Source organism: Molothrus aeneus, chromosome 14 (assembly GCF_037042795.1).
Source record: "Molothrus aeneus isolate 106 chromosome 14, BPBGC_Maene_1.0, whole genome shotgun sequence".
NCBI classification, from domain to species: Eukaryota; Metazoa; Chordata; class Aves; order Passeriformes; family Icteridae; genus Molothrus; species Molothrus aeneus.
The window spans coordinates 3,550,663-3,572,701 of NC_089659.1; the positions used below are offsets into that span (position 1 = coordinate 3,550,663).

The following is a 22,039-nucleotide window of genomic DNA, read 5'->3' on the forward strand; positions in this document are numbered from 1 at the left end:
CCCACCATCCCCACCATCCCCACCAGTGCTTGTGTCACTGTGGCTGTGCATCCCCTCCATCCCCTCCATCCCCACCAGTGTTTGTGTCACTGTGGCTGTGCATGCCCTCCATCCCCACCAGTGCTTGTGTCACTGTGGCTGTGCATGCCCTCCTTCCCCAGCACCAACCAGGGCTCTTCCCCCACTGAGAGCAGGCTGGGTGGGTAGAGCAGGGGAGCTCTGGCACTGGGGATACACAGATATCTGTCAAAGCCAGAGCCTGTGCAGTGCACTCTATGCATGCAGACAGTTGTGCTGTGTTCATCACCGTGGCATTCGAGTGCCCGGGGTCATGCAGTGACTCAGAGCCAGGGATGAGCTCCAGAGCTCCCCTCTCCCAGCTCCAGGAGCAGCTCTGGGCTGGAGGGATCAGCTCCCTGCAGAGTCAGCAGGGCTCCTCTTGGCACATCCCATCTATCAGAGAATTTGGGAGGCTCCACTGCCCACCTGCGAGCCCTGGGGTGTGCAGCCCATGGGCTCCTGTGTGTGACTGTCCTACAAAAAATGAAATACAAGCCTTGCCTTTACTGCACCTACTTCATCTTGATGCCAGGGAAGCCATTTCACCTTCTCCAGCACTGCTGGCTCCCAGACTGCTCAGAACAGGCATTCAGGAGCGTGGACACAGCCAACACTAAAATATGTCCTGACTCTCAATGCAGCCCAATGGGAAACCAGGCCAGCTGGTGCCCAACATTCAGACTTTAAGTAGCACAGAAAAATAAACAAAGGACATCAATTCTGCCAATGTTAATAGCTTCAGGCAAGAGGGATACAAAAGTAGGGTATTTCAAATATGGGATAACGTCATCTGTAGATTTGTCCAGAAGAGACAGAACTCTGCATTTGTGGATCCAAGACAGGGTAAAAGTAGTAAACCTGATATTAAAGGCCCATGCTTTTATCTGTGCCTTGCCAGTGGGTACAAAGAACAAGGCTTCCTCCCCTTAAAGAAAAAGCTTCTACCTGGGAAGGATTTATAGGCAAGATCACGAGTGAGGGAGTGTGAGAAATTCTGCCACTGTTACCAGTGAATGGCACCCTCACACATCCCTGTTTCTCACCACCACTGGAGAGTTCACCAACATTTTGTCCTGAAAGTAGTTTGATGCCTGAGAATAATGCACTCAGGAAGTTGGGAGGGAAGCAGACAAAAGAGTTATAATAAAACCTGTCCTTTTTCTGCAAGTGATACTTGTCAAATATAAACACAGTCAAGGTAGAGAACAAGTTGTGCTAATCTGCAATATTTTCCCAGCAACCAGTTATTACTTTCACATTTTATTTTATAATGCATCAAACCCCAGCACCTGGCATCACGTTGCTAACAGAAATAACTCAGCACAGGTGTAGAGGAAAGGTTGTGTTTCCAAGCCTGTGTGTGCCTGCACTCCAGCCAGAGGTGATGGCAGCCTAGCCTGGGACATCTCTCCCAGAACCCAGCCTGGTTCTGAGCTCACTGAAGACAAAAGCACAAAGTCCAGTGAAACAGGGGGGTGATCACTCAGGCAGCTCCTCGGAGCTGAGATCCAAGCTGTCCCCTCTTCACTCCTACCCAGGGAAGTCAACAACAGAGCAAGCTCGGGTTCCTCTGCATTCAGATCTCCAACTGCAACTCACACACAGCCAAAGAGACTCCAAACTAGTGGGCAGGAGAGCAGAGCTGCATTTATGGTCCACTGAAGCCACATCATTGTTATGAACGGCAGCCAGGGCTTCAAGGTTCCCGGTTCCTGCATTCCTGACCACGTGGACTTAGCCCTGCTGGCAGAGCCGAGGTTTGCAGTGCTGAGGGACAGGGATCAGCCTGAAAATTACCCTTTAGTCTGAGCTACAGGAACAAAGGCATTAACAGGGTGTCAGAAATTTCACAGCTTCCCTGAACAATACCTTCCCACATTTCACTGCACTGAAGGCTTTTCCTAGATATCCAAACCAAATCTTCTCTGCAGTTTAAATGTAGTTTGGTCTCATCATTCCCCCCCACCCCCCATGACAGTGGAAGAATAAATCAATCATCCTTCCTTAACAACAGCTTTTATGTTCTGAGAAACCATGCCATCCCCCTCCCTCCCCCACCCATACTGCCTTGTCTAGATTAAATGCACCTGATTTCTTCAACCTCTCCTCAGAGGTCATGTTTTCTAAAGCTCTGACAATTAGTGCTGCTCTCCTCTGGCCTTTTGCCAATTTGTCTACATCTCTATTTTAAAGCCTGGTATCCACAAACCAGCCACTGAAGCAATGACACACTCGTAGAGACAAAAAAAAAGGAACTTGTCCTGTACAGAACCCTCCTAAAACCACAGAAACATCTCCAAGCCCTCTGCAGCCATCCTGGGAGCTGCTCACTCTGTGGAGGAGGTTGGAGATGGCAAAGGGGCAGCTGAGCTCCTGCCATTGGGAGTGCAGCAGGAGCGAGCACAGCCCTGTCTCTTCTGGACAAGAGGAGAAATTATTCAAGACAGCTTTGTGCACGAGCCTCAGCATTCCCTGCTTGCAGCCTGCCCGTGGCATCACCAGTCTCTGAGATCCCTGCAGCAGCAGGAAAGCTGCTTTTAGGTCTTCTGCTGAGTAAACAAAGCCAACCAGAGAAAATTAGAGGCTTCAGTTACTAAACCTACATATAGAACAGGTCTGTGCCTTACCCTGCAATGGTAAACAGCCATAGGCATGAGATCCCGTCCATGCAAAGCCCTGCTCCTCACTCCAAACCCTCCAGAAGCTGAAGGGCAGCCCCAAACCAGCCAGTCCTAGACAAGGTTGCCCTGCACTGTCTGGTGGAAGTGTTTCTGCACAGAAGGCTGGTGCAGGCAGGCAGGAGGAGGGCCAGCTTTGCTGATGAAGGACCATGGCACCACAGTGCCTTTCTTGCATTTTCAGTGACGCCCCACCCAACAGGACCAGCACTTGGGGCAATCTCAGTCTCACCACAAACACAACCAGCACACAGCCTGTCATTGTCATTCCACTGCCAGGACTTTTCCCTCCAGTCCTCACTACGTGCTCCTCAACGAGGCAGGGGCATTCAGCATCCACTCGTGCTTTCTGCAGAAAATGGCTCACCCAGGCTGCTCCTCTGCTTTGTTCCCAGCACTGGACCTGGGGGCAACCTGGCTTTGTGTTTCCAGCTCAGAGCCAGGCCCACATCATGGGCTGGTTACACAAGGCCTGACAGACCTGGTTAGTTGGGAGCCAAGAGCTCCCAGGTAATTGGAGTGCAGGAGGCAGCACATCCAGCACCGGGCTTGTCGCTGGCTGAGGAGCTGCTGCCAGGATGAAAACATTCATCCTCTTCATAAATCTCCCTCTGGCCCTCCCAAAACAGATAGCCCTGAATCATTTTTGGCTGATGGACTAATTAGTCCTGTGCTGTAGTTTTTTGAAACCACCCAAAAGATAACTCAGAGGCCAGCCTGTTGTCAGGACACTCAAATTTACTACACTCCGGTGCAGGCAGAATGGAAATGCTCCTGGGTTTTTAGCACACAGGAAGATTGCAAGAGGAGCTCACAAATTGCTGTCTGCATAATAGCTGTGCTTACAGATCTCAGGACCAAGGCTCTGCTACAGCAGTGAGAGAACATCTAAAAGATGCCAGCCCAGCAGGCTACACAAGCCAAATCACAAAGAAGTTTCCCAACACTGATTTTCCTGTTCCTTTCCTTTTATTTTAGCTTATGTACAGCATCAAGCTCAAACTCAGTTTAGTGCTAACGTTGCTTGAGGAACAAGAAAAGCTGACCATGTATCATGAAAGCAGAAATGTTCTGGGAACCACTTTCATCCAGCACCTCTGATTTGCAGTGACATCTAGAAGCACTGAGTTCAGCAGGGTCCCTTAAGAACCTACTCAAACTTTTCCAATAAAATCCAGGTTTAAACATCCATTTAACACTTTCCAAGCCTTTTCTCACTTGGCTTTTTCCACTCTTATTTCCATGATCTCTCCCCCAGACACAGCCAACGCTGTGCATTTCTTTTGCCAGGTTTAGCACAAGAGCCAGAAACATCAAACACATTCAGAGGCTGATGTTGGAGCTCTCCCTCTACTCCCAGCAGGTCACCCCATGGAATCCCTTGGATTTAAAAGGGCAAAGCTCTCCATGGCCTTACACTGTTATACATTACCAGAAGGAGAGGTGGTCTCAAGGCAAGTTAGCAAGTCTGGCATTGGATTTTTGTTGAGGGGGACAGGTTTTATGAGGGTCTTGTCAATGCTGAGGAATCTCTCAGTGGGATTTTGGAGCTAAAAGACAGGGCCCTGGCCTCCAGGGTGGCTGGGGATGTCAATGCCTGCTCTTTCCCCATGGATTCATGGCTCTGCAGGGGCAGGGAGGATATCTACCACCACTAGTTCCCATGGAGATTGCAGCTGCTTTCCAAGTAGGTCTGGTAGAAAACAGTTTCTTGGGTATTTCTTAGGTTTCCTTGGTATTTCTTAGGTTTCCCACATTTTCCCATACTCCTTTAGGGAGTACTTGGCCCTTTTTACACCACTGAGCCGAGCCCAGGCACAGAATGAGATTTTGCCTGACCCTGGTGTGGTTTCCATCCATCTACACCGCACTGGGCACAGCACCACCCTGTGCAAGGAGGATAATGAGGATTTCCAGCCTGTCCCATTGTCCTCTCCTGGCATCCTGGCATTGTCACCTCATCCAGTCAGACAACTGAACTTGAAATATTTCTTTAAGAAAGGGGAGTAGTTGGGACTTCCCAAGGAAAATCCCAAGTTGGAGGAAGCTCTCGCCAGGATATCAAGGACAGCACAAAGGTAGGATGGAACATCTAAGGAAGGGTAAAACCACAGCACAGCTGTTGATCAGACTTTTGGAATATCCAAACACAACCATGGTGCAAGCAATGAGGCTCCTGTTCAGTGAGGAGCCAGGAGCCTCAGCCTTGCAGAGCAGGCAGAGCTGACCTCTGTTCCTGCCAGCACTGCTCCCTGAGATGCTCTTTGCAAACACACAGCTTAACCTGGATAACAGCAGCCACAGCCCCAGCCTGTTGTCACATGAAGCCTCCCTAAGGACCTGAACAGTCACAGAACATTTTCTCAAGCAAACTGTGCCTGCTCCTGAGCCAGTGCTGAGGGATCCTTCTGGAGGAACAGTGCTTTCCCAGGGCAGCTGCAGCACCCGCTCTGTGGCTGTTCCAGGGAAGCACAGAGTTAAGGAGCACAATCTGTGAGGCACAGTGGATTACCTAATCTATCTCATGGGTATTTTTAATGGATTAGTGGGTATTAGAGTGGGATATTGCAAATATCCCATGGAAATTTGGAAGTGAGAGAGAACAATCAGCTGGCTGCAAAAAACAGTGTAAAGGTTGTCCCAGAGGGATTGAAGGATTACAGAGGAAGCTAAATCAAGGTAGATTTTAAAAGATGTTGGTAGACAGCTACCCAAGCTGAATAAAAACAAAGTCTCAAATGTACAGGCTTAAAAATGGAACAAGAGAGTCAACACCAAGCCTGACAGCATCTGGACTGCCTGTGGACCCAGTCCAGCAGAGCACCTGTACACACACACAGGGCTCTCAGCATTAAAAAAAGTTACTGACTGCTCAGAACATCATCTGTTCTTGGAAGAGACCTAGGTCAATATTCAGGAGAGAGATTGTTAAAGCTGTTTCATCCTCAGTGATGAAAACAGTCTTCCAACAGCTCCTGCTTGTGAATATCTTGCCCAGGTGATGCACATTTGGTAAGGTTACAGCAAAGCAAGAGGAAAATAAGTTCTCAGGTTTGTCAAGCTCTAATTTAGAGACACACAAGTGCATCACCTCGCCAGCCATCTTCACCCTGGCATTGACCAGTGGGTCCAAGCAATCAACTCTTCAAGAGCAGCTTTACCAAGAGGACGGAGTGCCAGCTCCCATCCATGCCTTAAAGCTGGCAGTGCCCAGCTGAGACAATGGCCAGCTTGCTCTGCAGGGGTGCCACTGCCACTGGAGTCTTTGTTGGAGCAGGGACACGGCAGAAGGTGGGTCCAGACCTGACCCTTGGCAGATGAAGGCAGTGCTCCAGCCTCCTGGAGGATGGCTCACCTGCCCTCCCCCTGTCCCCAGGGCACCCACAGGGACCAGCTCTGAGGCTCTGCAGGCTGCAGGGCGCACACTTGGTGTTCCTCTGTTCTCTGCAGAGCTGGCACTATGCAATACCACATTTCCCTGTGTTTACACTGATCAAATCCCAGGAAAGCAGAGACACTGAGCATCCCAGGTCCCTCCAGCTCTCCTCCACCAAGAGTAGTAGCAGGAGGACAGCGGGGCTTGCCAAGCAAGTGCACGTTGTAGACTGACAGCAAAGCAACACAAGGCAGGCTTCTTTTCCCCAGCAGCAGTGTGAAGCATTGTGCCCACGCTCATCAGCCACCCCCACACCGCTCCACCTGAGAAGACTTCCCTCCTACCTCTGTCAGGATCCTGGCAGGCAACTGCATCTCTGCAGGGGCCCTGCCAGAGCAGCCCTGGGGCACAGCTCTGCCTGCCTGGGAAGCTCTGGTGGACTCAGGAACAGCCCAGTCCTTCTGCTTTTACTCAGAGCTTGTGTTTGCCCCATCTCCTAGAGCCAGCCAGGGCACTGCCAGACACTCTGCTCCTCCAGCTGGGGCAGGCTCAGAAGCCTTTGGCACCCTCCTGCTCCTCCTTTCCCAGCCCTGTTACTCTGCTTTTGAAGGGGGCAGCACTTGAGGAAGGATTGCACACAGACAGGAGATATTTTGAACCCCTGGGTGCAAAAGTAAGCAGGGTATTTAACCATGTACCAGAACACACTCACCACAGGCAGCTGCTCCATCTCAGTCTCTGAGCAGACCAACCCCCAGGACTCATCACAGCCTCAAAAACACTCTTTACAATGCCAAATGTTCCATCTCTGTACCAGTCCTACAAGGCCCACAGAGGCACACAGGCTTAAAAGCAGGTTTAGGGCTGAATCCCAAGCACTGGGATCCCTCCCCCAGCATCATAACACTCCTTGCAGAGCCAGGAGGTAGGAGTGCAGCTAAATACCTGGAAAACCACAGCACCACCCTCCTCCTCACAGCTAAACCACCCCCAATGACAGGGGTGGTGCTGCTATGTGTGGGACTCCTATCCTATCCTATCCTATCCTATCCTATCCTATCCTATCCTATCCTATCCTATCCTATCCTATCCTATCCTATCCTCTATCCTCTATCCTATCCTATCCTATCCTCTATCCTATCCTATCCTATCCTATCCCATCCCATCCCATCCCATCCTATTCTATTCTCTATCCTATCCCATCCCATCCCATCCCATCCTATTCTATTCTCTATCCTATCCTATCCTATCCTATCCCATCCCATCCCATCCTATTCTATTCTCTATCCTATCCTATCCCATCCCACAGGATCCAGGCACTCCCTCCCTCCCCAGGCCACTCCTCCCCTCAGGCCAGGTTGCCAGGATGGCTCACAGGTGAGGTCATTTAGCAGTTTTCCCTGCCTGGCAGTTGTGGAATTTTCTCCCGAGCTGCCCCTTGGAATGTCTCATTTCTCACCTGCCCACTCAGGGCACAAAGGTGCTGCCCCAGCTTTTCAGTGCTGGGGCTTTCCTGGCATGTGAGCAATAAATGTTTTCTCCATGGAGGAGCCTCCCTCTTGTGTACACTGGAAATATTCTCCCCCAAAGCATCTGCAGACCTGGCCTGGACTGTGGGATGTGACCTGTCTGGGAAAACACTCTCTCACATTACCAAATCCTGAGCCATCTAATCCCCTTAGCTGCAAATGAGCTGAGCCAAATTAATTTAAATGGGTTAACACAAGCTCCTCTGTTCACATCAAATCCCTTTCTCTGTCTTAGAAGTGTTTGTAACAACAACAAAATACCTGGACTTGTCATTTTTATCAAAGTGACAACAACAAGGTGTTTTCTCTTTTTTCCTCCCTGTTTTCAATTTTTTTTATGAGTTAGTCACACCTCCTCATCTCTGTTTACAGACTCTTGTCTTTAAAGGATGTAACTCCTGGATTAGATCCAGTTGGACATCCCCAGCATCTGGGGAAAAGCAAAAGGAACAAGATGGCCACGTTGGGACCTGGTGCTAAACTTGCACCATGCCCAGGGCTTATGTTTGGGACAATTTACAGGGCAAGTATTGATAAAATGGAGTGAGTCAGGTCTTAAAATATCATTGCATTCACATTAAATTCATATCTGAGTTAGGAATCACGAGAAACAAAGCACACACAAAAAAACAAGCCTCCCTCTTTCCAAATGTCATCCACAGGGTGACAAGTTTTCATCCCTCAGTTTCTGAGGCTTTTGGATGTGCTTTGTTCAGGGGGTCCTGCCCTTTCTCCACAGTCTGAAACAGGGAAGATCTTACAGAATTTGGTGTGACCAAGAATTGAAAGAGTTTAGTAGAAAAAAGATTCTAGGATGTTCACTTCTGACAGATTGCCCCCTGTGCTGGTGTTTCCATTATTTCAGTAAGGCTTGATTTGCAATAATGTCTGGAACAAAAGTTGCCTTTTAGCCCAGAACCTCTTTATTAAGACATAAAACTAAGTCCCATTTGCTCACCAAAATAATTGCTTTCACTCAGGATGCATGGATGAGTGAATCTTGCAGAGCTTTTACATATATATTCATCTCCAGCAATTCATCAACACAATAAGCACACATTATTAACTTGAGTACTCATCAATTTCTTTTTTCTGGAGCTTCAAATACTAGCAAGGAGCTAGTGTGCAATAGGGAAGAAAAACATGTAGGGAACTTGTGATAAATGTTCTATTTTTGATGTGAAAGGAGGATAAGAAGAGGAATTCAGCTCATAGCCTACCCTCTCCCTGACTTCCAAAAATTTCCTGCCAAGCTGAGATCCTTCTCCAGAGGCCAGGAGAGTGGGCTTTCCTGCAGACCTTCTCCAGGTGACATCTGGGACCTGGGTGGCCTCCTCTCCTGGCCTGACAGCTTCTGATCTTACACCCAGAGCTTTGCCAGTGCCATGGGCCCCCCATTTTTGTGCATCACTCATTGAGCTGCCCTTGGACGTGGCTCTTCCCCTGGCACAAGGTTCCCCTATCACCTGCTGTGGTATCACCTGCTCCTTAAAGGGAGCAGGGAATCATCTCACAGAGTGTAAGAGGAGAGTAAGAACTACTCCAGGTAGCTGAGGGGATGTGTTTGGAGAGATCTGCTGGCCAGAAAACCCATCCTGGCTCTGCAGGAAGAGGAAGGGGCACTTTGGTGGTCTCCCAGCTCAGCTGACTGTCCCAAATGTGAGCACAGGGTGACAAAGTGTCCCAGGAACCAAGGCTGTCACCCTATTTCTTCCCTGCTCCTGGACTGTGGCACAGATAAAAGCTCACCATGGCTGTCAGTGGCTGGAAAGGCTCTGCAGGCTCACAGTGGAACCTCACATGGGGCAGAGAAGGCTCTGGTGTCCCCTCCTTGCTGACAGCCCCTGGGGGATTCACTACAGAAGCACAGGAGTGAAAGCTGAAAGCAGTGCAGGACACCCTTCCCAGTTTCCCTACTCTATGACATGACCATACACAGTAAATATATTTTCTGCCACGTGCAGTGGCTTTTTAAACATTTTGTCAATGATCAAATTTACAAAATTTCCGTTTTTCTCTGAAGGGGTGTTGAGGAAAGTCCTTCTGCTCCACCCATCAGAAGGGGAACTATTTATGGACAAGATTAATGCCCATTAATGAAGAGCCTTTCCTATGGCTATACCATGACACTTCTCCACAGCAAGAAGTGGGCTCAGCTGCCTGTTCCCTGTGGGGATTCCACAGGACACCACAGCTGAAGGAGAGGGCACAGTTTGGTGACCAAGCAATGGCCCAGAGCTCAGGAGGTGCTAGGTCTGTTCTCACAAACAAAGAGAACAGCAGGAAGCAGAGCTTCCCAGTGCCATTCCTGGTGCTGCTGTGGGTTTTAACCATCACCCCCAAAAATCTTCCCCCTTTTGGTGTCCCCAGGGTGTAAAATGGCCCCAGAGGTGTCCCATCCTCCCCCAGGTGGTGGGGGAGATTTGTTAGTCAATATTTGCACAGCACAGGAGCCTTGCTGATATCTGTTACGCAGAGCCCCAATACCACCCAGGAACAAATTCTATTTGTGCACACTCAACATCACATCCAGCTCAGCCCTGATTTGAGAACCCTTTCTGGCGAGTGATGATGTCCAGGGCAGAGAGAGCACAGCTTGATTTCCAGAGCCCAGGCTGAGCTGGCAGAGCTGGCAGGTAGAAATATCTTGTTTTGACTGGTAAACTGAGCAAGTTTGACATGGAAACCACTGAGGGAGAATAAATATGGAACAACAAGATGTAATTTTACAGAGTCTTTCTTCCAACTAGAACTGCACTCAGAGTCATCCCAGACTTGAACTAAGAGGTCCTGAGGTCTAGGGAGGGGAATTCTGGACATGGTGGCTTGGGCTGAGGCTCACCCCTGTCACAAACACAATTATTTAACAGCACAATTCCTGCAGGACTGCAAAGAACAGGAGAAACAGGAAGGGGAGGGGGGAAAGATCAGAGGGGAAAAAAAAAAGAGGTTTTAGCTATGGCACAGAACCAGGGATAAATGCCACAACCAGAAAAACAGCCTATAGGAATGGTGTGATCAGTGCTGCCCAACCCAGCCTGCTCAAAGCAAACAGCAGAGCTCCCACGTCCCAGCAGGAAGGGAGAAGAGCTCTGCTTCCTTCCATTTCATGAGAACAGGATCAATCCCAACAGGGTCTCCAGAAAACCTGTTTTACTGACCATTCTGTTCATCCTATAGGGCTGCACCACCCAACTTTGCCCTTTCTCACCCATGAGATGTGAATTGCTCTGAAAGAGCTCGTGCCTCCATTAAACACATCTTTTGTCTTGTCCATGGTTCTGGTCACGCTTTAACAAGTGCATGATATTTCACATGAAATATCAAGATATAAAAACCTCCAGCAAGGGCTCTCAGCAAGAATGGATTTTACAGACCAGGCAGTGTCAGTACCACCAAAAACCCTCTTACATCCAGCCCCCCTGACACTGTGGCAGCCTCCAACTCTTTTTCTTTGAACCAGACATGGGTGAGAAAAGTGACGTGCACACACACAGTCTCTTTCACACAGCAGCACAACTGCAGCACATTCCTTGGCTTTTCTATTTCGTGTTCCATGGATTAAAAATACCTCTCTGCCTAACTGGGATACTGGGAGTCTTAGGAGATGAACAATGCAGGTATGTAAAGCTGCTCTGATGAACAGCTCCAGGGCGGTGAGAATATATTTTGAGTAATCAAAAGGACTTGTACTAATGGATTTTACACTCCTTTCACATTGTGCTTGCAGTGGCAGTCCCTCGAAGGCAAGTTTGCTGGCAGGAATAATCTCAGAAATGGTGACTGTTACGTAGATGTTTGTCAAGGAGGAACATGGGTCCAGGTGATGTGGCAAATCTGGCTATAAACAACAATCTGCTTTTAGTCAGTTAATTAATTAAGAAGTATTGGAATTATTCTGCTAATTAGTAATTCGAATGTATTGCATCTTGATGTAAAAAATCTATGACTAAGGGTGGAGGCAAAATTCCTGGAATAAAAGCTTAGTTAAAATGATGATGACATCTTTGTTTTAAGAGAGATCTCTGAGGGGTCCTTGCCAGCCCAGGGCACTCCTGCCATGGAGTGGAAAAGCAGATGTGCCAGAGCTGCAGGGAGAGGCTGCACCAGCCAAGGGGGGAAAGGAAGGAGAAGGGTGACCAAGTACATTTATCCCACACAGGCTTGGGCATAAGCATGACAACCAACATCTCCTCCAGTTGAAAATGTATGACAGTGAAACTTTATGGTCCTCACTGGATACCAAATCCTGAAAAAAGCAGGCACAGCTCTGTGGCAGGCACACTCCTTGCCCAGAAACCCAGGGCCAGCCTCAGGGGAAATCATCTCCATTGCTGTCTTCTCCCAAAACTGCCTCCACTGCTCTGTGCCAGAGATTCTGTCTCGAAAGGAGGATAATAAGTGTGGCCACACCTCAATGCACAAGGGTGTTCAGTGTGCAGCAAGAGGTTCACAAGCTCTGTCACACTGGAGGAAGGGACTGGTCTAATATCCTAAAACATTTTTGCCCTCAAGAACAAAATCGTGAGGAAAACAAAATGGATGAAGGTTAGGTGGAAGGATGCCCACTGCTGAATGGATGTTATGGAGCCAGTTCTTAATTAAACTGTCCACAGCATCCTTGCTCATTGCTTTTCCTTGATTGATAGAGGATGGATTTGCAGGAGGGCAGTGCTGACAGTGCCCTGCCCACCCTGCAGTGAGTGAGGGGAAGCCCACAGGAAAGGGAAGATGTTTCTGTGGCTGTGTCACAGGGTTCCTGTGTGCTCTGTCCTACCCCAGTCACCTGGAGCTCCTGGATTTCAGTGACCTCTGTGTGTCTCTCTCCCGGGGCACTGGGGTTGAGCACTCACAGCTGTGGCTGAAATGAAGAGGAGCTGTGCTCCAAAGAGGCACTGCCTGCCTCCAGCGCTGCTGAGCATCCTGGAGAATCACCCCCTCCCTGGGCACCCCCCAGCAGGGGATACCTTTGGCTCCTTGGGGGAGAGCTGTGAACACTCTCCTGCTGTACTGCTGTGCTTGGCAGCAGTCATAAACACAGCTGAGGCTCTGTGGAGAGCAGGTCTGAGCACAGAACAGCCAGGAAAGAACAAGTCCAAGATGGAATTTGGGTGCTCAGTCCCAGGCTTTGCACCTCAATCACCTCAACCCTCCCTAATCACCTGCTGTGGGCACCTCAGCTGTCCCCACTGCCATGCCCCCAGCCTGTCCCCCTCTGGAGGGAAGGGAAGGAGAAAAATCAGCTCCATGTGTAAATGGCACCTTGGTGTGCTCTGCAGGGCTGCTCAGGAGGAGGCAACTCTTGGACCTTGCCTCCTGATGCAGCCTCACAAGGGGACCAAACATAGATCCCTGGAAAAACCCAAATTCTGGCTTTTTCTGAAGTCTTGTGTGTCTGACTTTACAGCCTCCAAGTCCTTTTCGCAGCATGTATTTCGTATAAAATGAGCAAAGTGAAAAAAATAGAAATTCCATCATGTGGCAATGTGTTAACATCCACATATGTCCCAAGAAGGACGGGATCCTTTCATTTCCTGCCACTTCAGTTAATGAAGTAAGACACAACAGCAGGAGGTTGTCATCTTCCTTCTGGATTAGCCCTAGAGAGGATGTGACCCATGGTCTGGAGCCAGAAGTCACAAAAACTGGGGAGGAAGTGAGGGCTGCACAGCTGCAGCCAGTTTTACTGACCAAGAATGGCCTTTTCTTAATGCTCTTTATTCAGGAAGGAAAGTGGGACCACTGACAGCCCTAGTAGGTATTCACCTTTCCTCTGGCCTTGAGTGACACTGGGGTTTACAGACTTTCCAGACAGCTTCTGTCTCTCCTTCCTCAATTAATTCCTTTCCCCAGCCTGATCCATAATTACCCCTCTGCTTTCAAACCCAGAGCTCTTCTGCCCAGCCACAGTGTGGAACAGAGGGGTGACATTTCCAGGCTCTGTGAAGTGCAGAATTTCACATTCACCCCATACCCAGCTCCGGGCAAGTCCTCCTGCAAGCAGGGAAGGAGCTGTCCCTGGTGGGAGCACAGCCTTCCTGCCAAATCTCAGTGCCTTGCCCCAAAAGGACTGGCTCAAAGCATCTCAGAAGAAAAAGGAAAATTGAAGCTAGCTGCTCTGAGATTAAACAATTTTTGCCACAGAAGAGGAAGGGAAAGCTGAAAACTAAAGCCTAGAACAGCAGGTGAGCAGCTCCTGTGGTCCCCCAGACAGGCAGCCCAGGAGCAACGCCCACTGCCCTCTTCCAGCCCCATATCCTGGTCCTCCTGCAGCAGCATCACTGCTCTGAAGTGCTGCCCTGGCACCAGAGGCAGTGGGGACACAGCCCTTGTGCCAGCCAGGTCGCTGGTGGCCCTGGGGACCTGCCTGCTCCCCATGCACAGGGGCCAGCCCTGCAGGAGGTGCCACCAGTTTCATCCCCCAACATTTTAGGACAGGGAAAAAAACCCAGCACGTACATATTTTGGCTTGTTCTCAGAAATTTCTGAATCATTTTCCCTAAAATTCCCCCCCCCCCCCACCCTTCAAAAATCCAAAGCAATCTAGCTGCCTGGAAAAAACCACCACCTGACACGCAGTGGAAAACAGGGACATTTTGGAGAGGGCTTGAACGGCACCACCAGCCTTGACCATGGAAGAAACCAAAATTCCCATTCCTTCCAGCACAGGAGCACTGAGAGCAGCAGTTTCCCAGGCACACAGGGCTGGTGGGCCAGGGAAATAACCCAGGCACCCCATCCCCTGCTGCTGCAGCCATGCCAGCTGGTGCAGCCGCTCAGCCCCGCCAGTTTTGGAGCCCTGAACCACTGACGATGCTTCACTGCAACACTTTATGCATCAGCAATCATTTATTTTTACAATTCTGGCTTTCAAGTGATGCTGTTACACAGGGAAAGGCTGAGGATTTCACCCCCAGCTCCACTGAATCTGGAGTGGCCACTGCAAAAGGAATACTGGGGGATAAAGAGGATGTGGGAGCAGGGCTGGGTGCCCAGGAGGGTGGAGGTGTGATGGAGCTGAGAGCAGGAGGGGCAGGGCACAGGAGGAAGGAAGGCCAAGATATTGCAGCAAAGAGGGGTTTGGATATCCCAAATGAGGGTGGCAAGAGCTGGGAAGCCTCATCCATGACACAAAACAGATGAGGAGCAGGACACAGACTCATTTCAACCCAAGACCCCTTAAGTGCTAATTTTTCTTAGGGAAGTTTGAATTAAAAATGGAGCAGGGAAATTTGCTGGATCCACAGACATGAAAATCCAGGATTTACTGTACAATCCCAAGGGCTTCACGGTCATTCTGTTTTCACAGGCATTTCCAGACACTTGCATTCCTCCCAGGAGAAACACCAGGAACCCTGCACTCCAGGAGGGCTGGCAACGAGGAGCACAGAGTGCCCTCACCTTGCTTCTGGCTACCAAGACCTGCAAATGATGCTGGAAAACCATTAAGAGCCATCTGCTTGGAACTCTTGCAAAGTTTTGGGCTGGAAACATTGCACCAAGAGAGAGCAGCTGAGTCACTGAGCTCAAGTGGGATCTTCCTGCGATTCCTTCACTGCCTTCTCTACCCTGGGGCAATATCATCTTAGTTTGCTTTCTTTTCCCTTTTTTTTTTCTAACTAATGCTTCTGAAAGTGAGTGCCTAAGAGCACTTACAAGAGCCAGGGTGCTGCTCTGAGATGATTCCCAGACATTATCTGCAGCACCCCCTGCTCAGCCAGCCCTAAATCATGGACATCCTGCTCACCTGGTGGTGGAATTAGTGTGCTATATAAATCACCCCCAGGCTGTCCATCCCCCAGGGCCAGCCCATGGCACCCACCTGGGATTTGATGCCCAAAACCCTCTCTCTGTGTTGTTCTGGTCTTGCAGTACCTGGACAAAGATCTCTCTCTTGGAGGCCTGGCTGCATCTTGCTCCTCCCTGCACATCCCTCCTGAAAGCTGCTCCAGATCCCCACCACAACCCTGGCCAGACCCTTTGGACTTGTTTGCCATCACCCCTTCCTGTCCCCCCCAGTGCCAGGCCCTCTCCTGTACCAGCATGTCTGCATGTCCCACCCTGGCACTGTCCCACATCTCTCCAGCTTGGGGTGACACTCCAGGGCTTGGGGACAGCAATTGAAACACCAGAGGGGACTGTCCTGTCCTGTGTCCCCTGACACACCAGAGGGGACTGTCCTGTCCTGTGTCTCCTGAAACACCAGAGGGGACTGTCCTGTCCTGTGTCCCCTGAAACATGAGAGGGGACTGTCCTGTCCTGTGTCCCCTGAAACACCAGAGGGGACAGGGGCTGCCCCCACCTAACCAGGGTGGCTTTCCCGTGGAGTAGCTCCCAGATTTTCCCATCATCTCCACATGGCTCCAGCTGTCCCCTTTGGTGTCCCCTGCTCAGCCCAGCTCCCCAGGTGAGCACATGGCACTCATTGCCAGGGCTCAGCCCCTGAGAGCTGACCTGCTCCTCGGCCTAATGGGTTTCCAAGGGGGTGGGGGAGAGGGAGGAGAGTGAGAGGCTGATGCTTCTCAGCCACTCAGCTCGGCCCAGAGCTAACGAGGCATCTCAAAATTAAAAAGTGAACTGCAATCCCCAGCAGGCCTGTCCTCCTTTTGGCATTAGGCAGAGTTCTCTTTCTCTTTTTCAAAAAAAAAATTTAAAAAAAAGAGGACTGGGGAGCCACGAGTTGTGTTTGGAGCTGTGGAAGCACCACATCCTGGGCAGGGTGGGGATGCTGGGATGATCCTGGGGGCTCTCTTAGAAAAATTGTGAGGAGCAAGAGCTGCCTCACCATGGCAGGTGGTACATGGGAACAGGTCCTTCCATGTGCCTGCACACCCAGAGCATCCCAGCTGCTCCTGCTCTACAGGCAGGAGTGAATGGAGGAGGCACCCCAGGATGTGGAGGTGGGACATTGTCCCCAAGGCTGAGGGTGGGGACAGGGCAGGGTGACTGCCCCTGATGTGGAGACAGGATGGCAAGGAGGAAACAACTCTGCTGCAGGAGGAAAACATGGGGAAAACAGCGGGAAAGAGCAGGGAAGGGAGGAAGGGAAGCCAGACTGGTTCATCACGTTTGTGGGTTGCATTCCTCATGTGGGAATCTGTCTGGGAAGGACCTGGCTGTGCCCACACCTCCAGGGAGCCCAGCACTGGCTGCTGTGACCTTCCTGGTGCCTCACCCTCGCGCCACAGAGAGCTGAAGGCTCTGGCTTTAGAGGCACAGCTCAGCCTAGTTCATAGGCAGCTCAGTGACAGCTACTTTGCTGCACTCCTCTCCACTTGGGCAGGCAGCTGCCTGTCCTGCCAGACCCCCTGGTCACTCGTGGCCAGCCCTGAGGCAGCTCCATGACATCCCTTTGGGGCACAGGGCTCCCAGCAGGACCTGCCACCCCTCTGAGGTGCCACCTTGGCCATTCCCAGCTCACCCTCACTGGTATTCCCAGGATGGGAGCACGGGGGTGGTGGAATCACCTCCCCCCACAGAGAGGGCTGACAGCCCCCCTGCCCAGCTGGGAGCCTCAGGAGGGGTGGCAGACAGTCCAGGTGGAGCACAGGGCAGTCCTGGAGAACAGCCCAGTCCTCAGGATGCTGAAACTGGAGATGGCCCTGGGGGACAGCAGGGCTGCACATACACAGGACTTTGCCCAAACTGTGCCTTTTCCATGGAATCACAGCACATCAGAGCAGGAGGGCACCCACGAGGATCTCTCCAACTCCTGATCCTGTCCAGGACACCCCAACAACCCCTGCCTGTGCCTGAGAGCCTGTACAAACACTCCTGGAGCTCTGGCAGCCCTGGGGACATGACCGTTCCCTGGGGAGCCTGCTCCACGTTCCAATCACCCTCTGGGGAAAGAACCTTTTCCTGATACCCAGCCTGAACCTCCCCTGGCACAGCTTCATGCTTTTCCTGTGGGTTCTGTGGCTGTGCCAGCTGCACACAACTCATTGGGGAGAACTTCAGCCTCTCCACAAGAGGGATGGAAGCCATACAGGCTTAGACACCTCCTGGCATGATCCCAGTGGACTTCACCTAGAAATGGGTTTGATCCAAAAGCCCACCAGAGACCTGGTGAGCTCTGGGTACAGCAGTGGTACAAGGAAACTTCCACCCCTTTCCCTGGCCTTGCAACACCAACAATCTCCAGCTTCCAGACCCTTGTGTCAGCCCAGCTGGAAATGCTGCAGGAATTTTGCCTGGATGAGTTTGTCCTGGGGTGGGAGTCAGGCATGCTGATAGTTTAGGTACCATGAGCACCAAGGTGCTCCCCACCAGGACCTCGCTCTCATGAGCAAAGGGAAGGACAAGGAAGGGTGAAGGGCAACAGTGAGGCAATTACAGGGAAGGGGGTTATGGCCATAATTCTATTTCTTTGCTTGAGTGAGGAGAAATGCTGCTTGCACTTTGGGAATTCAGAGGAAAATCCAATGAAATGCCAGGGCTGCCCAGCCCCAGCACTGCACAGATCTGTAGGGTCAGCAGAGGAAGGGCTGGGCCCTGTCCTGGGTGCCCTGGGGGCTGCAATCAGGGAACAAAACCTGCTGGCCCCAGCCAGGGCTCCCTGTGCTCCGTGGCTCTGCAGAGCCAGCTCTGCTCCTGCTGCACTGGATCCCAGTCCCTGCCGTGCCTTTGCACCCTGCTCCTCTTCCAGTTTTATGTCATCTCCACGGCTCTCCCCCTCATAAAATGTGACTGCACCAATTTCTGTGGTCAGGCCTGGCCAGGTAATAGGGACATTTCGTGTTTGCAGGGCAGAGCCTTTAAATCAAAGCCAGCCTGCCCCATGCTCGAAGGAGAGAGGGGAGATTTGGAAGCCCTGTTTGCCTGCAGGATGCTGCACCCAGAGTGTCTCCCCACTGCCCTGAGTGACCTCCCCTGAGCACTATGGAGGGGTGGGCATCATCTCCCCCACCCAGAGCCCTCCCTGAGGCCAGGGCCCAGCAGTGCCTGGTGCTGCCTCCTGAAAGCCCCTGTTCCACCACGGGGTAGAACAAGGAGATGAGGGGGGTGGGGATGGTGTTTGAGGGGTGGAAGGGACTCTGCTGAATGGTATGGGGTGGTCAGAGCATGGGGCAGGTCTGGGTGAGGTGCAGGGAAACGAGAGGCTTCAATGCGAGATGGGTTTGGTCATGGGGAACAGCAAATTGGGGTGCCTTCAAACCCTGCTGAGAGCAGTGAGGGTATTCCTTCACTCCCAGCTTCTAGGAACTATGGGTCAGCCCTGTTGGGAGAAAACTGCTCCCTTGAGCCTCTAAATAATTGTCCCTGGCCTCTCTTCCCCCTGAGAGCACAGGCATGAGCCTGTTTCCCATCAGTCCCATGGAGAGGGACACCTGAGTGTAGCTGTCTTCCCATGGGCTGAGCATCCCCCAGCCCCTCACATCTCCTCATCAGGAGGAAATAGCATTGCCCAGAAAAGACTTAAACCAGCCAAGCTTGCCAGGCTGAGTCCAGAAGGCCCCAAATCCCCCTCCCTGTGTTTTTCCAGTGCCTGCTCCTCTCCAAGAAATGGACCTCAACTGGACCTGGGAACATGACAGTGCCCAAAGATTCTCCATATTTCATCTCCACCAGGCCCTTGCAGTTCTCCTGCTTGCTCACAGCACCCAAGGGAGGAATTGAAGATCTTTGACCCCAGGGAATATTTTATGCCTCACTGTTGCTGATGGAGCAGCTTTGCAGGCCAACCAAGAGCCCCACCAGCAATCACCTTGACCCTCGGCAGGGAAAAGAGCCAAAATATCTGTCATTGGGCACAGAAATGGAGGAGGGATGACTTGTTGTCCATGATGGAGGAAAGCTTGGAGCAGAGGAAGACCTGAGAGTCTCTGTTGTGTCAAAATATCCCCAGAAACGTCACACCATGGACAGCGCAGCTGCCTGCAGAGATGGGGGATGCTGGAAGGAGAGCAGCCAGCGAGAGGAGAAGGGAAAGCAGGAGGGGTGACAGAAATGTGAGGGAGAAGGCTGTAAGGACATGAGGCAGAAGGCCCTAAGGACATGAGGGAGAAGGCCATAAGGATGTGAGGGAGAAGGCCGTAAGGACATGAGGGAGAAGGCTGTAAGGATGTGAGGGAGATGGCTGTAAGGACATGAGGCAGAAGGCCCTAAGGACATGAGGGAGATGGCTGTAAGGACGTGAGGGAGATGTCTGTAAGGATGTGAGGGAGAAGGCCCTAAGGACATGAGGGAGATGTCTGTAAGGACGTGAGGGAGATGTCTGTAAGGATGTGAGGGAGAAGGCTGTAAGGACATGAGGGAGAAGGCTGTAAGGACGTGAGGGAGATGGCCATAAGGATGTGAGGGAGATGGCCATAAGGATGTGAGGGAGAAGGCCATAAGGATGTGAGCGCTGGGGCTGGAGATGTCTGAGGGGAGCACTGCCCGTGGTGTGTGTGGCTGAACAGACACAGCCCTTGTCCCCTGTCCCCTGTCCCCTGTCCCCTGCCCCTGCCTCACCTCCGAAGTCAGGCCTGAGGCGGACGTCATAGCCCTTGAGCAGTTTGTCCACAATCTCTTTCACCACAGAAATATTTCCAGTGGAGGGGCTGAAAGACAAAAGAAGAGAGTTCTCGTCATCCCGTGTGGCACCAGGGGTCCAGGCCAGCTCCCTCAGCATCCTTCACACCCCAGGGCACCAGAACACCTCAGCCACCAGCAGAGCCTTTCTGTGTTCCCTCTCACTCGTGTCTTCTGTCCTTGGCACAGCTCCCAGCCCCTGCCTGCCCACGAGTCCCACAGAGCCCCTGAGCCACCCTGGGAGGGGCTCAGAACTCTCAGGAGCGTTTTGGCTCCTCTTCTGCAGCTCACCCTGACTCCAGGGCACCTCAAGCTCTGTTCATGGTGTCCCTCTGGTGTAGGCACCCCAGGAGTTTGGCACCCCTCAATGAGCACCCTGGCCACCGACGCACACACCTGGGGAGCTTCCCTGTCCCTGCCCACAGAGGGGTGCACAGACACAGAGGCAGAAATTGTCCTTTCTGTGCCCCAGAAAGCTGCAGCCCTCCCTTGCAGGTCTCAGTCCCCTTCCTCAGCCCAGCTGGGCTCTTGCTCCAGGTCTTTCATCACCCAGCACGGACTTGGCACGTCCCAAGGTCCCCACCACATGGGTGGCCCCAGCAGGCACCCTGCCCTGTCGCACACCCCAGTGTGACTTCCCACTGCACCCAGGGCTTTCTTCGGGTTATTGAAGCAAGCAAGGAAGATATTGAAGAAAACAAGGCTCCTTTTTCTCCTACGGCCTCGATATACGGCTGATCTTTGCCATGTAAAAATTCAGTTTCTGTCACTCAGCATCACTGTGACTTCTTAGCAACGCAGATCAAGAGGCAGAGCCAGGGAAGGAGAGTCCATCTTCCCCTCTGTGTGCCACAGCAGCAATCCTTTCCCTCCCAGCCCTGTAACCTGCACACAGAGGGGGCAGATGTCCTCCATAACGCCCATCCAGCAAGCAAGGAGCTCCTTCTGAAATCAGCCCAAGGGCCAAACCTAAACTGAAGGTGGGAAACCAGAAAGCAGGGGATGCTAAAAATACCGGACCTATTGAGTGCTGCGGAGTGTATCAGGTTTTGTGCCTGAATCCCCAGCCTCTGTGCCACCCTCGTCCCCTGCTTTGCATGAGAATAGAGACCCTGCCGGTGACAACTGCTGCTCTTTGCAGTCACCCACCACAACAGCATGTCTCCCTGTCAACACCGCCTCCCACATCCATCCCAGTCAACCTGGAAAGCTGCACTGCCTCTGCCTGCCAGCCCCGTGCCAGGGGCTGCCGCTGGCATGTCCCTGTGTCTGCACACACAGACAGACAGACAGACAGACAGGCGTGCTCCCCTGGCTGCACGGAGCGGGCAGGGACTCCCTGCCTGTGCACACAGACACACAGACACAGGGCAGCACTGGGTGAGGCTGCAGAACAGGCTCAGAGGTGTGTGCATGTGTGTGACCACATTCCAGCCAGGGCCTGGGGTGCCTGGGGGTGAAGGGGGGGCAGACCCTGCTCTGCTGGGGTCTGATGAGACACTGGCCTGTGGACACGATTTATGGGGAGCACAGAAGCAGGCATTTGTGGGTCTGGTGATCCAGACTCTCCCTAGGGCTGTAGGTGGAGGCACATGGGACCACCTGGGAGCCTGGGCAGCTCTCAGGGCTCTCTGGATGTGCAGGAATTTCTCAGCAGGACAGGGATGTGCAAATGTGAGGCAGCCCCCGGCTCTGGTACATGCACAACCAGTGAGCCCTTGTGCTGGCAGGGGAAGGGGTCTGAGCTCCCCTCCTGAGTGTGCTCCTGAGACGGGTACAGCTCTTCCTTGCTGGGCTTTAATCACTGTAAAAAGGCCAGAGAGGTGTGCACAGGTGGGCACTTTCACAACACCGTGCCCAGGCTTGAAAGGTCCACTTGC

At 51.9% G+C, this 22,039-nt stretch overlaps 1 protein-coding gene across 2 annotated transcripts in view; it reads right to left on the reverse strand.

Annotated features, from left to right (window-relative positions):
• LOC136562586 (gamma-aminobutyric acid receptor subunit beta-4) overlaps positions 1 to 22,039 on the reverse strand; it is a 78,537-nt gene that overhangs the window by 52,782 nt on the left and 3,716 nt on the right. For both annotated transcript variants that reach the window (XM_066559510.1, XM_066559509.1), the window contains exon 2: positions 20,100 to 20,188. In XM_066559510.1, the coding sequence (XP_066415607.1) occupies positions 20,100 to 20,188 (89 nt within the window). The remainder of the gene's footprint in view (positions 1 to 20,099; positions 20,189 to 22,039) is intronic.